The sequence below is a fragment of the Zonotrichia albicollis genome, chromosome 8 (assembly GCF_047830755.1).
Source record: "Zonotrichia albicollis isolate bZonAlb1 chromosome 8, bZonAlb1.hap1, whole genome shotgun sequence".
Classification (NCBI taxonomy): domain Eukaryota; kingdom Metazoa; phylum Chordata; class Aves; order Passeriformes; family Passerellidae; genus Zonotrichia; species Zonotrichia albicollis.
The window spans coordinates 44763793-44782067 of record NC_133826.1 but is presented as its reverse complement, the minus strand read 5'-3'; the positions used below and the strand labels follow the sequence as shown (position 1 = coordinate 44782067).

Sequence of the window (18275 nt, the reverse complement as noted above, 5' to 3'; positions counted from 1 at the left end):
GTGCAAGGCAGCCTCTGGGGCACAGGACAGAAGCAGAGTGCTGAGGCTCCCTGCCTGTGCTGTCAGAGTGGCCTTGGACTGAGCCTTTCAGGGTGTGCAAACAGTGTCTGCCTGTGTCAGCGCTGTCCAAAATGCTACAAATGCAGCTGATAATTGATTCCTCAGAGGAGCTTGCTGTGTCAGCAATAGCCAAGGAATGGAAACATTATAATCCCAATATATAGCAGAGAAGATGTTTGATAGCCTTGCTTTAACTGGGGCTAAATCCACTGCTAATTATGCCAACATCTTTGAATGCAAGGTTTAATACACTTTATGTCTTCATTAGGGATCTCAAAAGGGCATGTTCAGTGATTGGGAATGTCAAAGGCCCTTTAAAAAGCATTTGAATAAAGCAGATCTCCAGCAATAAGGCATTTAGTTTAGTACTTCTTTTTATTTCTTATTCAAATAAAGGAATAAACCATAAATTAGGACTACTTTAGAAAAAGCAGATGTTCTCTGTGAGATTTAGTAGGAAAAGACAGCTCTTCCTCACATTCAGAAGTCACTGATGTCTTTAATTGCATTTAAATTAAAATGAATTTCCATTTTAAAATGGGTACTGTAACCCTTTCCTACTTAGCAGAATTGGTTTTGGGTACTTGCAGGAGCTCTTTCAATGTTGATGTCTGCTGGTGGATTAACAGCATGGTGAAAATGAAGTCTCTTCCGCCACAGAATATTAAATTGCTGCTAAATAACATTTTGTCTGATCAGAAAATAAGAATGGTCTCCAGAGCATTTCAGGTTTTCATCTCTTAGCCAAATCTGCCTGTTGCAAGGAGCCTGTTGGTAGTAAACATTTGTCTGTGTTTGATACAGTTCAGTTCAGAAAATGGGCAGAGAGATTTCAGAGACAATATGAGAAAACACTCGTGTTTTGGTTACATTTCAGTCCCATGTGTAGCATTTTTCTTTCTCTATGCCCCTATTTGAGTGGACATTATAAGAAAAAATGCCATTAACTTTGGGAGGGGAAGTGGCATTAAAATATGAAGATGCCCAAATGCCAAGGCAATAGGGTCTGGGTAATTCTCTAGAGATGCCCTGAGGTTTGAAGCAGCTCTTTGTTGGAAGCCCCAAAAGCATTCTGCCAAAGACACCAGCTGGTCACTGATGTTTCTCATCCAGCTGTCAGGCAGCAGCCATCTCTGGTGGGCTGGAGTTTTGAGGTGTGTTCTAATCCTGCCCTTTGCTGTGTTCCACTGAGCACAGGGAAGAGCCAGATTAGGCATCTGGCACTTGACATCATAGTTACAAAAACTGAATCATCCCTTTTATTAGAAATCTCTCCATTTCCTCTCTATGGTACATTTCCAAATCTTCAGTGTGGGTTTTGAAAACTTCTCAATGGAAATCAAAGGCAATTGGACATTTCATTCATTGTTCATGCAGAGATAGTGAAATAATTTAGTAAAGGTAGGAAGTCTGCCACAGGGACAAGGCTCTGGTTGGAGCAATTAGTGCTGAAGGGTTGGTGGTTCTGTTTCCAGGATGCTCAGCTGCTTTGCCCATTTCTGGACCAAGGGGCTCTGGGTGCTATTTTGCTGCTCTTGGCCAGAGAGGCTGTCAAGAAGCAGAAGCAGAGGCAGATGCTTGTTTGCAGTGAGGCTGGTGGGTAAGGAGCTGTGTCTCTGTCCCGGCAGTGCTTGTGCAGGGGGTTCATGCCAGGAGCCCTGAAGTCGCCCAGCACTACGCCCTGCCCGTGCTCTGGTCCTGCCTGGGGAACAAGGCGCTGCCTGTGCCGAGCGCCAACGTCCGCACCGTGGCCACCAAGCTCACCTCTGCCCCTGCAAGGTGATGGGCACCCAGCTGAAGGAATGTGCTGCCAGCAAGCCTCCACATGTGTGGGAAAACCTCTCCAAAATGCTGGGCTGGTGAAGGCGAGATGTTCTCCAGAAGGCTGAGGAAGCGCTGAGTTGGACACCTCTGGATTTGCCTTTTGTGCTGTGCCAAAAATGACAAAATCCTAAAGAAGGGTGTGCATCTGCCCCTGCTCTCTCTGTCACATTTCCTAGTCATGGCATGGGTGATAGTGGAACCCTGGAAAAAGTTGAAGATAGAATCTAAAATGTTAGGCTTTGTGCTTTCCCAGATCAACTGCATCTGCGTAAGCAGTATGATAAATTATATAATTGTTAGATGTGATGATTGTTTAGTAATTAAATGAAATTATTATATAACCATAAGAAGAATAGTGAGAAACTATGTTGGAAATTCAGAGAGGGGCTAAATTTATGTATACAATAGAACAATATAAGTTTAATAATTAACATGAAAGTTATGTAACGATAGAGTATAAAACATGATCATTTCGGATGTATGGTCGGAGTCAGATTTGGGTTGAATATACCCCGATTCCCAGAGCTCTTAATAAAGCACCGCATATAATCCCCCGTGATGATGTGTTTTTGAACGCTAACATTTTGGCGACCCGAAGATGGGACCCTTGTGAGTGCTGCTGAGCGAGTTCGCGACTCGATCACGCTCCAGCCGGCACCGAGGGATTCTCGGGGAGCCCATTGGCCGCGACCGCTCATGCTGCTCACAAACATCCCCGGGAGAAAGGTAAGGTGCTTTTTACTTTGGTTTGGATGCCTGCCAATAAGACACAGCGAAAGCTATGCTTGGTTGGGCTAAAGGAATTCCTGTTGGTGTAAGCCTAGGCGCCGTTCCGTAAGACAATCGCGAAAGTGTTGCGGGTTTGGCATTTGTGGTTATTTTGAAAAGGAGAAACTTAAAGGGATTTTGGGCAGTAACACCCCTATCCTGCAAAATTCTCCTTTGGGGTGCCTATTAGCACATTGGAAACAAGGTAACTTTGGGGAAGGATTACATAAAACTAAGTTAATTGATTATTGTAATTCATGGTGGCCACAATATGCCTTGGAGAATGGTGAAAAATGGCCAAAATACGGTACTCTGCAATATAACACTATTTCGTGGTTAATGTCGTTTTGTAAACAAGAAGGAAAATGGGATGAAGTCCCATATGTTGATCTGTTTTTTTACTTACGGGGAAAGGCAGAATGGCAGGATGTATGTGGATTATTAATGGTTAAAACATCTGCACAGTGTGGGGTTTGTGAGGAACGTTGTTTAGAACACTTGGCGTTAAGAGGAAGCTTGAGTAGGGAAAATTATACAGATATTGATTTACAAGTAGATCCAATAGGAACAAGAGAACCTAACCCTATCCCACCTGTTTCATCTGTCCCTATCCCACTACCTGCTCCTCACCCACCTAGTCCTGAACCTGTCTTGTCTAGTACACCTTTCCCTCTTTATCCCCCTCTCCCATCATCACCCGATCCCTCTTCCTCGGAAGATGAACAAAACCTAACTGTGATAGAAAGGGGAAAGAGGTATGCGAGTGAAAAAGATAGCAATGGTAATGAATCAGTGACCTCAATAGCCCATAGAACCCGGAGTCGTGCAAAGCTTGCTCCAGTTGTGCACAGAGATGGCATAAGGAAACAAAAACGGACTGTGATTGCCCCCTTGCGACAAGGTGTCGGAGTGGAAGGGCCAGTATTTGTAAAAGTGCCTTTTTCCCCGGCAGACTTAGTTATTTGGAAACAGTCAGCCGGAACTTGTAGAGAAAATCCTGATAAAGTGGCATGCGTAGTAAAAATGGTTATGAAAATTCAAAATCCTGACTGGGATGACATACAAGTAATATTGGATACTCTGATGGATTCTACTGAAAAAGAAATGGTACTTAAGGCAGCCAAAGAGAGGGCAAGAGAAGATATTAGAAATGGGCTGGTAACAGGGAATTTAGATGTGAATTTCCCAATTGAGGATCCAAATTGGGACCTTAATTTATTGTGCGATATGAGGAGATTACGGAAATACCAAGAGTGGATCCAAATAGGAGTTCAGAATGCTGTGCCCAAAACTATAAATTGGTCCAAACTATATAGAGGTTCGACAGGAAAAGAAGGAATCTCCCACTGCATTTTTGGAGAGGCTTAAGGAGGTAGCAAGGAAATATACAGACCTCCAAACGGATACAGAGCAAGCAAAGGTTCAGCTCGCTCTCATATTCTTGGGTCAATCACAGGATGACATTCATAGAAAATTGCAAAAATTAGAAGGGGAAGAATTAAGGAATTTGGATAAGTTATTCGAGGTTTCTTGGAAGGTATATAACAATCAGGAAAAAGAAGCTGGTAAAAGGCAGCAGCAGAATCTTTTGGCAATAATACAGGGGAGAGGGAACCCAAATTTCAGGGGGCATAACAGAAATGGTCAGGGAAGGAGACCAGTTACCCAGGGGTTAAGCCTGAATCAATGTGCGTATTGCAAGGGGGTGGGACATTGGAAGCGAAATTGCCCAAGTTTGAATAACCAGTTTGACCAGGGCAATCAGTTCCAGCAGGCTACCAAGGAGATGGTCCTGGGGGAGTATACCAGTTGACTAGACGTAGAACCGGGAGAACAAGTTAAGGAACCTGTTGTAAATATACAGTTAGGGCATAAAGAGGTCAGATTTCTAATAGATACGGGAGCTACTTTTTCTGTATTGAATGATTTGCAAGGACAAACTGGGGACAAGGAAACTACAATAGTCAGCGCTACAGGCAAAGAGGAAAAACGGCCTTTCCTGCAATCCCTAGATTTGTGTTTTGGAAACAAGGTTATAACACATGAATTTTTATATGTACCTGAGTGTCCAATTCCACTTTTAGGGAGAGATTTGCTAGCAAAACTTGATGCGGTAATAACCTTTGAAAATGGAGAGCTTATAAAGAAAATACCTGAATCAAAGACGGGACAGATATTAATGATCAAAGAAAAACCTGTTCCCTCTATCCCTAGGGAGGTAGAAGATGCAGTGATTCCCTCTGTAAGGGAGACAGATATACCAGGGAAATCTAAATTGGCACAACCTGTGCATGTAGAGTTAAAAGAAGGGGCAAGGGCTGTACAAGTCAAACAATATCCCATAAAACCAGAAGCACGGCAAGGAATAGTAAAGATTATTGAAAAATTCTTGAAATACTGAATTTTAGAAGAATGTGAATCAGAATTTAATACACCAATATTTCCAGTAAAGAAGCCAAATGGTAAATATAGATTAGTGCAGGATTTGAGAGCAATAAATAAAATAACAAAGGACATTTATCCAGTGGTAACAAATCCTTATACACTGCTAACATCCGTAAAGGAGATATATAAATGGTTTACCATAATTGATTTAAAAGATGCCTTTTTCTGCATGCCCCTTGACAAAGAAAGTAGGAAACTGTTTGCCTTTGAGTGGGAAAACCCAGGGAACGGAAGAAAGACCTAGCTCACCTGGACACGACTCCCACAAGGCTACAAGAACTCGCCGACCCTATTCGGAAACCAACTGGCAAAGGAACTGGAGATTTGGACTGAAAATGGGCAAGTACCAAGAGACCAATACTTATTGTTGCAGTATGTGATGCAGTATATGATATGCAAATAGCTACAGAAGAAAGAGCACCCTGTATAAAGGTAACCATTGAGATTTTAAATTCACTGGGAATGGGAGGCTATAAAGTATCCAGAGCAAAGGCACAAATTGCACAACAGACTGTGATTTACCTGGGATGTGAAATTTCACAAGGGCAACGAAAACTAGGTACAAACCGTATCCAAACTATTTGTGCTATTCCAGAGCTCCAGAATTTACATGAGCTGCGAGTCATCCTCGGGATGGCAGGATGGTGTCGCTTGTGGATCATGGACTATGGACTGATTGCGAACCCCTGTATGAAGCTGAGAAGATGCAGCCATTCACCTGGGGCAAAGCTCAGAAAGAAGCCTTCCTAAAATTAAAGGAAGCACTGACAAGTGCTCCAGCACTGGGGTTACCCGATCTGTCTAAAGATTTTCAGCTGTTTGTACATGAAAGGCTGCGCCTAGCACTAGGAGTCCTGACACATCATCTGGGAAGCTGGAAAAGGCCGGTGGACTACTTTTCCAAACAACTCGACAACATAAGTGCCAGGTGGCCCCCATGTCTGCGGGCAGTTGCAGCTACTGTGATCCTGATACAGGAAGCCAGGACACTTACTATGGGAAGGCACATAGATGTCTATGTACCACACACAGTAACCACTGTCTTAGAGCAAAAGGGGGGCCATTGGCTATCTCCCAGCAGGATGATGAAATTCCAGGCAGTCCTGACTGAGCAGGATGATGTCACATTAAAAACAACTAACCTTTTGAATCCAGCTTTGTTCCTAGGTACCACAACTGAAGAAGGCCCATTAGAACACGACTGTGTAGAAGTAATAGAGTACACCCATTCAGCAAGAGAAGACCTGAAAGACGTCCCACTAGAGCAGCCGGAGTGGGAGCTGTTTACAGATGGGAGCAGCTTCGTGGAAAACAGAACCAGATACGCTAGATATGCGGTAACAACAGTCAATACAGCAGTGGAGGCAAAGGCATTACCACCAAATACATCTGCCCAGAAGGCAGAACTGGTTGCTTTAACTAGGGCACTAGAATTAAGTGAAGGGAAAAAGGTAAATATCTGGACTGACTCAAAATATGCTTTTGGAGTGGTGCATGTACACGGAGCACTGTGGAAAGACAGAGGACTGTTATCTTCTCGGGGTACGCACATTAAACATCAGGATGCAGTCCTGCAATTGATAAAGGCAGTACAAAAACCTGAACAAGTGGCAATCTTACACTGCAAAGCACACCAATCAGAAAACTCCAAAATCTGTGAGGGAAATCGAAAGGCAGACTGGGCAGCCCGACAGGTTGCTCGAGAGGTACAAACAACAATGGCATTGATACCTTTGAAGCTTAATGTATCCCAATTCAATTTGCCTCCAAAACCAAAATATTCAGTAGAAGATGAGAGACTGGCATGTTTGCTAAATGCACAAAAGAATTCAGAGGGATGGTATGTAACCGCACAAGGACAAATAGTGGTACCCCCCTTGATAATGAGAGAAGTTCTGCAAATTAAACATAACAAATGCCACTGGGGAGCAGAGGCATTGGTAAAATTACTAAAGCAGAGTTTAATTTCAGTACGGATGTTAACAATGGCAAAATCAGTAATGTCAAAATGTAATATCTGCTTGAAAAACAACCCGGTGGCCAGGCAACAGGCACAGTTAGGAAGAATTTGGATAGGAATAGAGCCAGGAGACTATTGGCAGGTAGATTTTGTTGAGCTACCAAGAACTCGAGGATACAAATACCTATTAGTGGGGGTTGACACATTCTCTGGGTGGCCAGAAGCCCTTCCCTGTCGCACAAACCAAGCAAAGGAAACAGTTAAGTGGTTATTACAGGAGATTATTCCCAGATTCAAGGTACCCCTAGGGGTATCATCAGATAGGGGACCCCATTTCATAGCTACAGTAGTAAGAGAGGTAAGTAGATTGCTGGGGATAAATTGGGACCTCCACACACACGTGGAGACCCCAGTCAAGTGGACAGGTAGAGAGGATGAATCAGACACTAAAAAGACAAATCAGTAAAATATGCCAAGAAGCCAAATTGCAGTGGCCCCAGGCTTTGCCAATAGCACTGTGGAGGATTCGGATAAAGCCTCTGAGTGGGATGACAGTCAGTCCTTATGAGATATTGTATGGGAAACCATATGAATCTCCTGAGCCTAACCCTAATGTACACATCACAGGAAAGCAGGAAGTGTATAATTATGTTCTGTCTCTTGGGAAAACTTTAGCTCGGCTCCGGAGTATCCTCGTGTGGAATAGACCACTGACTCTCGAGAACCCAGTTCATAACATACATCCAGGAGACGAGGTGTACATCAAGAACTGGAACGAGGAACCGCTGAAAGAAAAGTGGAGTGGACCCCATCAGGTACTACTGACCACCTTTACAGCAGTCAAAGTAGCCAGCGTGGACCCCTGGATTCACTATACCCGAATGAAGAAAGTCCATCCTGGATCACAGACTGTATAAACTCTGGAATGAACAAAGGCTGCAGATAAGATGTGTTTAATTGCTTTCAGAATGCTATCAGTAATTGTGCTAACATTATGGTTATTAATATCTTTGGGTTGTGGAATGCAAAATGATCAACTAACCACTCCTCATTCTAGAATGAAGAGAGAGGTACAAACAGAAACACAGGTGATAAAGGTTTCTAATGCAGTTTGGGCTGAGAATGTAATGATTGGATTAGTCAAAGATTTTGCCAAAATGCAAAACACCAGTCGAATAACTGCCTGTCTGCCAATACCAAAGGCAGCAGGAGACCCAGTAAATTGGGGAATCATAACATCAAAACTACCTGAAATACAAAAGAACAAAACAATTACATGTAAACAGGTACCCGAATCGAGGCAAGATACAGAAACCACTCTGGTATGGAAATGTGAGGCCAAGGATAGGAAAGATCAGATAGAGCCTTGGGACAGTGCGTGGTCTGTGAGTATTCTTCAAAGATTCCAATATATGGCAAACACCCCTTCGTGTATTAAGTGGGAAGGCCCTGAGAATGAAACAGATCCAGCAATAACAAACACTGACACTAGTAGCAGAACGAGGGCAGACAAAGTAAGTTGGTGGGCATGTAATAAAACTTACGACTGCACTTCAGATGATGTAGAGATAAAACAGATGCCACCCCTGGCAATAGCCCTACAAATTGGTTGTGCTTGCAGAGGGATCAAACATAAACAAGGCAGAGTGAATTACAGAGTAATTATAGGGTGTACCAGGGTTACAGTCTGACGTCCAGGACAATTTGTATGGGCAGCAAGTGATGGTACCTGGACAACATATCTGCCTGTAGACGGGAAAGTAAAGGAGATTACTTTAGGCCTCCCAACCTTATGTCCAATTTGGAAAAAGTCCCCATTTAATGGAAAACACGAACTTCTGCAGATAAGAGCAAGACGAGAAGTTCTAGACAATGAAAATCCAGATGACACTTGGCAAGAACCCTCTAGTGGAGTGAAATTTGGATGGGCCCTAGAGTCATTGCTTGGTCCTATAGCAAACTATCAGAGTAGAGAGATGCTATACAAACTTACAGGTCAGGTAGGTAGACTGGCAACAGTCACCCGGGAAGGATTTAAAGAATTAAATATACAATTACAAGCCACCACAAAAATGACTTCACAAAATCGATTAGCGCTAGATATGTTACTCCTGAAAGAGCATGGAGTATGTGTATTATTCAAGGGACAAGTGATCATTGCTGCGTTCATATCCCAAATGTAACTGCAGATGTAGAATATGATATCAATCAGTTAAAACAAATAGAGCATGAAGCACAAGAAGAGCAAAAGGATTTGGCTACAAGCTGGTTAGGAGAAATCTTTAAAGGATTAGGGTGGAATGTGAGTTCATGGATTAAAATCTATCATTGAGAGTGTGAAAATCTTACTAATTGTATTCTTAGCAATTTGGTTAGTTGACAGCATCTTAAAGGGAGGGATACAGAAGAAAATGTCCTGGAACCGGAGGATAAAAAAGGCACTAACACGAGGTCCACGCCCACCATCTTCTGGTTCTCCAGTTCGTAACAGCATCCACGACAACGTTTACATCAACCCTGGATTTGAAGTACCAAGTACGAACTGAGGAATAAAGGACTGTATCAAGTGAAAACATTTACACCTAGAGTGAAGTGAAAATGCTTTCAAAGGGAGGAGAATGATAGTGGAGCCCTGGAAAAAGTTAAAGATAGAATCTAAAATTTTAGGCTTTGTGCTTTCCCAGATCAACTGCACCTGTGTAAGCAGCATGATGAAATATATAATTGTTAAATGTGATGATGATTTAGTAATTAAATGTAATTATTATATAACCATAAGAAGAATATTGAGAAACTATGCTGGAAATTCAGAGAAAGGCTAAATTCATATATACAATAGAACAATATAAGTTTATTAATTAACATGAAAGTTATATAAAGACAGAGTATAAAACATGATCCTTTCGGATGTCTGGTTGGAATCAGATTTGGGTTCAATATACCCCGATTCCCAGAGCTCTTTGATAAAAAGCACCGCATATAATCCCTACGTGATTAAGTGTTTTCAATGCTAACATTGCCAGCAGTTGCTCCAGTTGCTCCGGCCATCAGCCCCTGCAGGAAGAAGCACAGCCCCCAATGCACGTGGCACAGAAGCCCCCCGGGGGCACAGGTCTCTGGGGCAGGAGACGGGCAGCAGCGCTGCCAGGGCTCGGGGGGTGGCAGCTCTGCTTGGGCAGGGACTGTGCCACAGCTGCTGATGGCAGCGCTGCCCGGGCCCCAGGGCTCAGAGCAGCATTGGTGACCGGGCCGACACGTTCCTTGTGCGAGTCACACCCACGAGTTTAGGATGGCCACAGGCCGGGACGTGTCCCAAGGAGGCCGTGCCAGCTTCCCTGCAAGGCCCCGTGCCCTTCCCAGAACGGCTGCGTCGGCAGCCCTGGGGGCTCCTTCTGCTGCCCTGAGCCCACTGAGCATGGCAGCGTTTGCTGATGCTCTGAGCCCTTCCTAAAGATCCTGTGGGGCTGCCTTAGACACCTGGGGCCAGGCGTTTCTTCCAGCCTGGGCCACTTTGGCTGGGCTGGGGGCGGCCCCAGGGCAGGCGGCAGTGTGTGCAAGGGCCCTTTGTGACACGCTGCAGCACGGTCACTGTGACATGGAGCGGGTGTCCAAGGGCCCTTTGTGACACGTGGTGACAAAGAAGCTGGCGGTGACAGGAGCAGGCCACAGTGCTTGGAGCACGTGACGGGACAGGACGGGACAGAGCAGTGCCGTGAGGAGCCCCCGCACAGCGCGCTCGTTCGTGTCCCACCCGGAGCTTTTCCGAGGCATTGTTCCTGCAGCTGAGCTTGAGGCCAGACCACAGGACGTGCTGCCCTGTGATCTCCCCGAGGTTTTCCTTCTGCAGGACCCATCAAGGCCAAACCACAGTCCTTGACAGGAGTCTCCTGTCCTTGTGGCAGGAGCCCTTGAGAGCAAGTGCAGGATTTGCTGTCCTGCAGCCTTCTTGAGGCTTCCCTCTTGAAGGTGCCTTCCAGGTACAACTGCACGGCTCGGTGACCTGGAGGTTTTGCAAGGCATCTCTCCTGCAAGTTGCCATCAATCCAGTCAGAGATATGGAGCAGAGACCACCGAGAGTGCCCAAGCTGGCCTGGGTGGAAGAGGAGGAGGAAGAAGGCCCTGGAGCTGCTCCAGCACTGGAGACCGAGGAGGTGGTGCCATTTCAGCTACCACAGGAGGGTGAGTGGCAGAGCTGGGCATCAGGAATGGTGCCTGCAGCCGGCTTGACCCCATGCCATGCCATGTCATGCCATGCCATGCCATGCCATGCCATGCCATGCCATGCCATGCCATGCCATGCCATGCCGTGCCGTGCCGTGCCATGCCATGCCATGCCATGCCATGCCGTGCCATCCCCTGGGGACATACCCAAGGACAGGACAGAAGAGGGGCCGGGCAGACACCCCGCAGTGGCCCTGCTGAATCCCCTGGGCCATCACGGGGATCTCCCTGCCTGGGCAGCGCAGGGCTGGGCTGTTTTCTCCGGCCTCTCCTGCAGCCCGTCAGCTCTGGCTGCGCTCACTCTTTGCCAGATGCAGCCCTGGAGCGCACACAAGAGCAGGAATCCAGCCATCGCCGCTTCCACAGTACAGTGCAGGTACCTGCAGCCACCCTGACCTGGGCTGGGCCTGCTGTCCCTGCTCAGCCCAGCACTGTGAGTGCAGCACTCCATGCAACCTGCCCGGCTTCCTGCCCTTCTCCTCCAGCTTGTCTGCAAATTCATGAAGAGAATTCAGGAGGAAGAGACCATCGCCAGGGAAACTGGGCTCAGACCATACTCACCCACCTTACAAACCAAGTCCAGCGCTGGCCTCCTATCTATGATTGTAGAGGAAAATTTTTACTTTCGAAACCAAGTAAGCAGCCTGTGGCCAAGGTTTGATCCCCCCAGGAATTGCTTGGCCTCCCAGGCCACGCATGCTGGTTGCTGTGAGCATTTGGGGCCACATGGCAGTGCGCTGGGAAGGGAAGCACTTCTCTGGGGAAGCTGTGAAAATTGCTCCCTCTGGCAGCTTTCCAAGTCTCCTGGTGCCTTCTCCAGGTGCCCGCCATGGTGAGGTTCATCCACCAGTGGATCATGGCCAATGATTGTGACGAGCACAGGCTGGACAATGCCCTGCTGGATCTCGCTGAAGCACAGCCACATGACGCAGTGATGACGCTCCTGCATGTGGCCCCGTCCTGTGACAGGTATGGGGCCCACCTGCCCACAGGGCTCAGGCCTCCCCAGCCCATCGCCCTGTATACATCCTGGCCCAGGTGTGACCAGCAGAGACTTCCAGGGCTCTCTGGGTGCTGCCTTTCCCAGCCCTGGCACGTCAGCCCCTGAGCTTGCTGCCATGCTCCCTCCCTGCCCCTCAGGGCTCTGTCCCCACAGGGCTGGGCTGCCTGGCTGCTGCTGGCCAGGGCCAGTGGGCAGAGGCAGAACTGGCAGCCAGCTCAGCTCCCCCTGCGGCTGTGTCTGAGACGCCCCTGAGACATTGCTCTGACCCCACAGAGCTGCCATGACCATGTGGAAGACCATCATGGGCTCAGCCAGGACTGCGGAGCTGGCACTGCTGATCCTCCTGGATGTGCTGGAGAGCTGGCCAGAGCACAGCACGTGCACCTCCGATAGGGATGAAACGGGTGTCTTTGCCCTGGCTGTGAGTTTCTGACACTGGCCTTTGCTGGCCCCAAGGCCACCTCTCCAGCAGCTCTCCATCCTCCTTCCCCCACTGCATCTCCCTGCCTCAGGCGCTGCCCTGAAACCTGGCCCAGGGGCAGCTTCAGGCCCACCAGGCCCTGTGGTCCCCCAGCCTCTCTCCGCGCCTCTCCCTGCCACGCTCGGGCCCTGCCACACAAACACCTCGGCACTGAGCGCTGTCTCAGGGCCTTTGTCCTTTGCAGGCAACCGTGGTGATGTGGAAGATCCTCCAGGAGCTCCCTGTCCCATGCATGTTAAAGGTGTATTTCCCCCGCCTGTTTGTGCATCTGCTATTCCAAGTGTTTCTAAGCACAGAAGAGATGCCAGAGGAGGTCAATACACTCTGGAAGCGATGCCAGGAAGAGCACGGCCTTGCCACCAGCCCCAACAGGTGCTCCATCCCACTCCTCCTGTCCCTGCCACATGGCCGGGGAAGGAGCCAGTGGTGCCAGTGTGACCTGGGCTTTGCTGTGCTCACAGGTTTGCAGTGCAGACCCTGAAGTCCCTGCTCTGCCGAAAGCAGTACAACGATGTGGTGGTGGCAATGGATCGCAGGTGTGGCTGGGACACGCTGCTCTCTGTTGACACCCGCCACTTTGCTGTGGGTTTGTTGGCCAGGTGAGACCCCCTTCTCCCCACTGCCTCTGACATTTTTGCTCTGTGCCCAGAGTGACTCACACAGTGCCCGCGGTCATGGGCCAGAGGGCCTTGTCACTGAGGGATGGCCAAGGAAACTGGAAAAATCTGGGAGAGGAGGGTGGCCAAAAGAGCGGCCTCTGAATTAGCCCAAGTGCGCTTGCAGGCTGCTGGAGAAAGACCTGACCTGTGTGAGTCACTCCTGGGACAGGTTTTATTCTCCTGGCTCACAGTCTTGCTGACTTTTTCTCCTGCCAGGGAGATGTCCTGCGTCTCCATACCCTCCTGTTCCCGGATCTTTCGCTACCTGCTCCGGCTGCTCAGAACACGGGAGCCATGCTGGGATCTGCCTGCCCTGGCATTCCTTGTGGAGGTGAGCCTCAAGGCCAGCGCTGCCTGGCTGAGCTGCCTCCCAGCTCTCTGCCCTCTCGCAGCCACAGCTGCCAGGATGGTGCCCGTGCCCTGTGCTGCTGCCTGGGCTCAGCCCTGTGAGCTTCGGGGCTTCTGCCGGCCGGCTCCCTGCCACTGCCCTGTGCCTTTCAGGTCCTCGAATGCCTGGACTTGAGGGAACGCAGTGACACTGTTCTGAAGATCATGGCACAGAACCTGCAGAGCGAGGACAGGGAGAGGCGTCGCTTGGCACTCAGAGGCCTCGTAGTGCTGGGCAAGAATCCCTCCATGGTGAGAAGGGGGCAGTGGCTGAAGCCGTGCAGGCAGCAGCGTGGGGCTGGGCAACGCAGTCGCTTGGCCTTGCCTGGGCTTCGGGCGCTGGGGCAGCTGCTCCCAGCTCTCCTGCCTCCCGCTCCAGCTGCCCCAGTGCTTCAGGACAGGCCTTAGGCCTCTGGGCCCCGTGGCAGCAGGGTGGCTTTTCACAAACTTGTGTTCCACACAGGCTGAAAAAATGCGGAGCCTGACTGAAAGTCTTGTGGAGCTCCTAGAGGAAAATGAAAGCGACATGATCAGAATGACCATTCTTCTACTGAGATATTTGCTGCTGGATAATGGTGCCCCAATACCCACCCCCATTGCCCTGGAGCTGGCTGAGGAGCTCCTGCCACTCTTTGACCATGTAAGGCTCTGTGCCCACAGCCACGGCCACTGGCTGCTGCCCGGACACTTGGTGCCCTGTGGAGATGCAGGCCCGTGCCCTGGGGGGCGTGAAGCAGCTGATGCTGAGGTTATTTGCCCTTCTTCTCATACAGGATGATATCCAGGTGCAGCTGAGCTCCATGTGTGTCTTCCAAGAGATGCTGGACTTATTAACAGAAGATGGAAGAAAGGCCCTGAAGTCCCACGTGAGCCAGAGCCTGGTCCCACTCTACTTCCACTGCTATGATGAGAATCAGATGATTGCTGAGGTGAGGATCTGTGGCCAGCTGCAGTCCCCCTGGGAGGGTCCTGGGCTGCCTCCTGTGCTGGTACCTTGCAGGCTGCAGCCTGCTCCAGGTTATGACACTGGTTCTCAGGTCTTTTACCCTGGGTTGTGCGGACATCTGCACATGTTTGCTGTTTGCCAGGCTTCTGCGGAAATGCTGCTTTGCGCGGCCAAATTCCTGAAGAGGAGGGGCCTTGTCAAAATGGTGAAGCATAAGAAGCTGTGCATGTTCGTAGACAGCCTGGTAAGGAGGGCCGGGAATCCCCAGGCTCAGCCTGGAGAAGGCCTCTGAGGGCGGCACTCAGTGTGCGGGCCCGACAGCTGTACCACTTCCGGTTGCTGCAGCCAGAGGCCGTGCAGGCTCTTCTCCAGACTCCCGTGGGCCCGAGGCAGGTGCCCATGGAGCGCCAGCCTGGCGGGGGTGCGTGCCAGCACCGCGGCTCCCCGGGCAGCAGCCGGCCCTCTGCCCCTGCCCTCGGGAGCCCTTGGCCAGCGGCTGCTGGCTGCGCCTCAGGGCTGTGCGGCCAGGGGAGGCCAGGGCTGGGCGCAGGCAGCGTCCAGCCCAGGGGCTGAGCCCGCGCCAACCTTTCCCTCCTGCTTCTCTCTGCAGCTGGCACACGACAGGAGTAGAGCGGCCCAGCACCTGCGCTGGGCCCGGCGCTACCTGCGCAGCCCACAGGAGCCCCTGCGAGAGGTGGCCATCAGGTTCATGGGTGAGCCCCCAGCCCGGGATCCCTCCCCAGCCCGGCCCGCCACAGCTCGGCCCCAGCCCCGCCTGCTGCCCCGGCAGCGCCAGCCGGGCCCGGCGCCGTGGAGCCCCGCCCGGCCTGGGCGTTGCTGCTGCCGCCCTCTGGCAGCCGTGCCCTGGGGCGGCAGCGTGCGGCAAGGGCCGGGCTGAGCCCTGCCGGGCCAGCAGCCCGTGTGGCCACAGCGCCGGCAGCGCCGCTGGCAGGGAGCTGTGCAGCAGGCGCCGTGACAGGCTCTGTGTTCACAGGCATGGCCGGCCGGCACCTGAGGGGGCAGCAGCACGAGCTGCAGCTGATCTGCACTGGTGAGTGAGGGCAGCAGGCTGACAGCAGGGACTGCCAGGGGGAGATATGCAAGCCCTGCCCCAGCTGCGGAGGGCTCTGCTCCCGTGGGCAGAGCACACTGACATTTCAGGGCCACATGGGGGATTTGTGGCCAGCAGCTTCGGGCTGATCCCCTTGCTCCCTGCTCCCTCCTGGCCATGGCAAGAGCCGGCTGGGATGGCCCTTGCAGGGGTCTCTCCTCGGCTTCCCGCAGCTCCGGGATCTGACCTTGGCTCTCTTCCTCTCTCTTGCAGCCCTTGAACGCCTGACGAAAGACATGAGCAGTCCCTTGTCAGAGCTGGCATTTCAAACACTGCATGTCCTCCGAGCAACACAGCATGGCCGATATTCCATCTTCCAGAGGCTGCACGATCAGCTGCGCAATGCATGGATCACTCGACCTCGTCTGTCAGGGCTTGGGTGGCTGCACTGCTGGAGCTCTGTAGAGACCTGATCCAGGAGGCCCTCTTTGCTGGGGTAACGTGAGCCAGCGGGGATTTTTATTATCTTCATAATGTTTCTTTTCTTCCTTTCCGTTTTTTATCGTTTGTAAATATAGAATGTCTTTTAATATACAGGCTCTAAGGTGATTTCTTTGCTGCCCAGGGTCCGTAGGGCATGGGGGAAGAAGGGAAAAGGGTGCTTGTATTTAGCCAGCTGCCCAGTCGTGCAGTGCTGCAGGGAAAATGGCCAGAAGCCCCTTGGCCTTTGGTGGTTCTGCTGAAGCCTTTGTGCTGCCCACAGAGCAGCTGGGCAGGGGCTGGAACTGCGGGGATCGCTGCCAGAGCAGTGCCTGGAGATGGCCACAAGCCCTGTGCCAGGCGGGAAGCACCAGCCCTGTCCTCCTGCCCGTGTGCTGCTGGCTGCCTTGCTGAGCGCTCCCAGGTGCCTCTGGACGGGGCTGCTCTGGAGCTGCTGTGGGGCTGCTCAGGAGCTGCTGTGGGGCTGTGGCACTGCTGCCGGGCAGCTTGGCCGGGCTGGGGTAGCCCCTGAGGGGTTGGGGCGCTGGCATGCCCTGAGCAATGGGCTGTCAGACGCCATAGGCAGCCCCCTGGCAGCCCCCTTGATCCTGACAGCAGGCTGCTCTGGTGCTTCCTCACTGGGTGGTTGGAGGGATCCCCTGGAATCAGATGTGGAACCCTGGTCCCAGCCTATCAGGGCTGTGAGGCCAGGAGTTGTGGGGCTGGGCGTGTGCCCTCCCTGTGCTCCAGACTGGAGACCCCGGCCCCTCAGCCTTAGGCATTGAGCATCACTGCCTGCTTGCCTTGTCTTACTCCTGTCACTGTGGGGGAGGCCAAGCTTTGTGGCTTTAGGCCCCATTGGGCCAGAAGAGCAGCAGCTTTGAGCCCAGATGGGCCACAGAAAGGCCCTCTAGACAAAGGGCATTCCTGGCATTCCCAGGGCAGGGACACATGAGAGTGTGGCTGGCACCTTCAGGGTACCATGCTGCCCTTTCCACTGGGCCACCTCCCTGTGTGCTGGGCGGGCTCTTTGCTTTGCTGTCTTCGGCCTGTTGCTGTCGTGCTGCTTTGGCTGCCTGCAGAGAGGGGCAGCCCTATAAGGAGGGTGAAAGGCCCTGTCTCCAACTTCACAAGGGGGAAATGGAGCTCTCCCGGCCGTCAGCCCACCCTGTAAGCAGGGCCAGAGCCTTTTCCCCAGCTCTGATAGATTTCTGCCTGCGGCTGGCCCCTGGCAACCGTGAGCCAAGTCACTCGCTCTGAGTCACCTACAGAGTGGCTGATGCCTCTTGATTTGCCGATGGGACGTGAGGGTCACTGAGGGAAAGTTGGGTGTCCCAATGCTGAGGGCACAGGGGACCAATGAGCAGACTTGAGGCTTCCCCAGCAGGTTTCAGGTGCCTTCTGTGTCACTGAAGGGAAGGCAGATGTCCTGTGTGTGGCTGAGGTGCCATCATGCCATCTCTGAATGGCGTGCAGATGCCCTGCATGCCACTGAGGCCAGCGAGAGTCCCTGAGGGGAGGCGGTTGTCAGTCGTGTCCCTCAGGGTACGGCAGCGTTACTGAGGGAACGGGAGCGTCACTTGAGGGCGACACGGGCACGCCGTGTGTGGCTGAGTGCACATGCCACTGGCTGAAGGGACGCCAGGGCCGCTGAGGGGCCGTGGGCTCGCCCTGAGGGACACGGCAGGGCCGGGCCGGTCCCCGCTGCGCCGCCGCCGCCCGCTCCCCTCAGCTGCGGGCGGCAACTCGAACCCGCTGGGGCCGCCCCGCGGGGCCGGGCGCCAGGTGGCCTTCCAGAAGCCCTGGGGGAGCTGCCCCGGGGCTGCCCTGGGCTCAGACACACTGAGGAGCGTGGGGCAGCGTTGGCTCAGCACCAGGGAGTATTTCACTTTGCCAGGGCTGAAGCTGCAGTAGCTTAGAGGGACAGAACCTCCTAGTACAGGAATGCTGGAATTTCCTGGTGTTACCTGTAGGGCACAGAATGAACGTT

At 51.4% G+C, this 18275-nt stretch overlaps 1 protein-coding gene across 1 annotated transcript in view; it reads left to right on the top strand.

The window, feature by feature from the left end:
- Window positions 1–16093, top strand: part of LOC141729978 (serine/threonine-protein kinase pim-1-like) — a 71998-nt gene extending 55905 nt beyond the window's left edge. Inside the window, exons 6-7 of the mRNA XM_074546636.1 lie at window positions 14897–14998; window positions 16079–16093. Of these exons, the coding sequence (XP_074402737.1) occupies window positions 14897–14998; window positions 16079–16093 (117 nt within the window). The remainder of the gene's footprint in view (window positions 1–14896; window positions 14999–16078) is intronic.
- Window positions 16094–18275: the final 2182 nt, after the last annotated feature.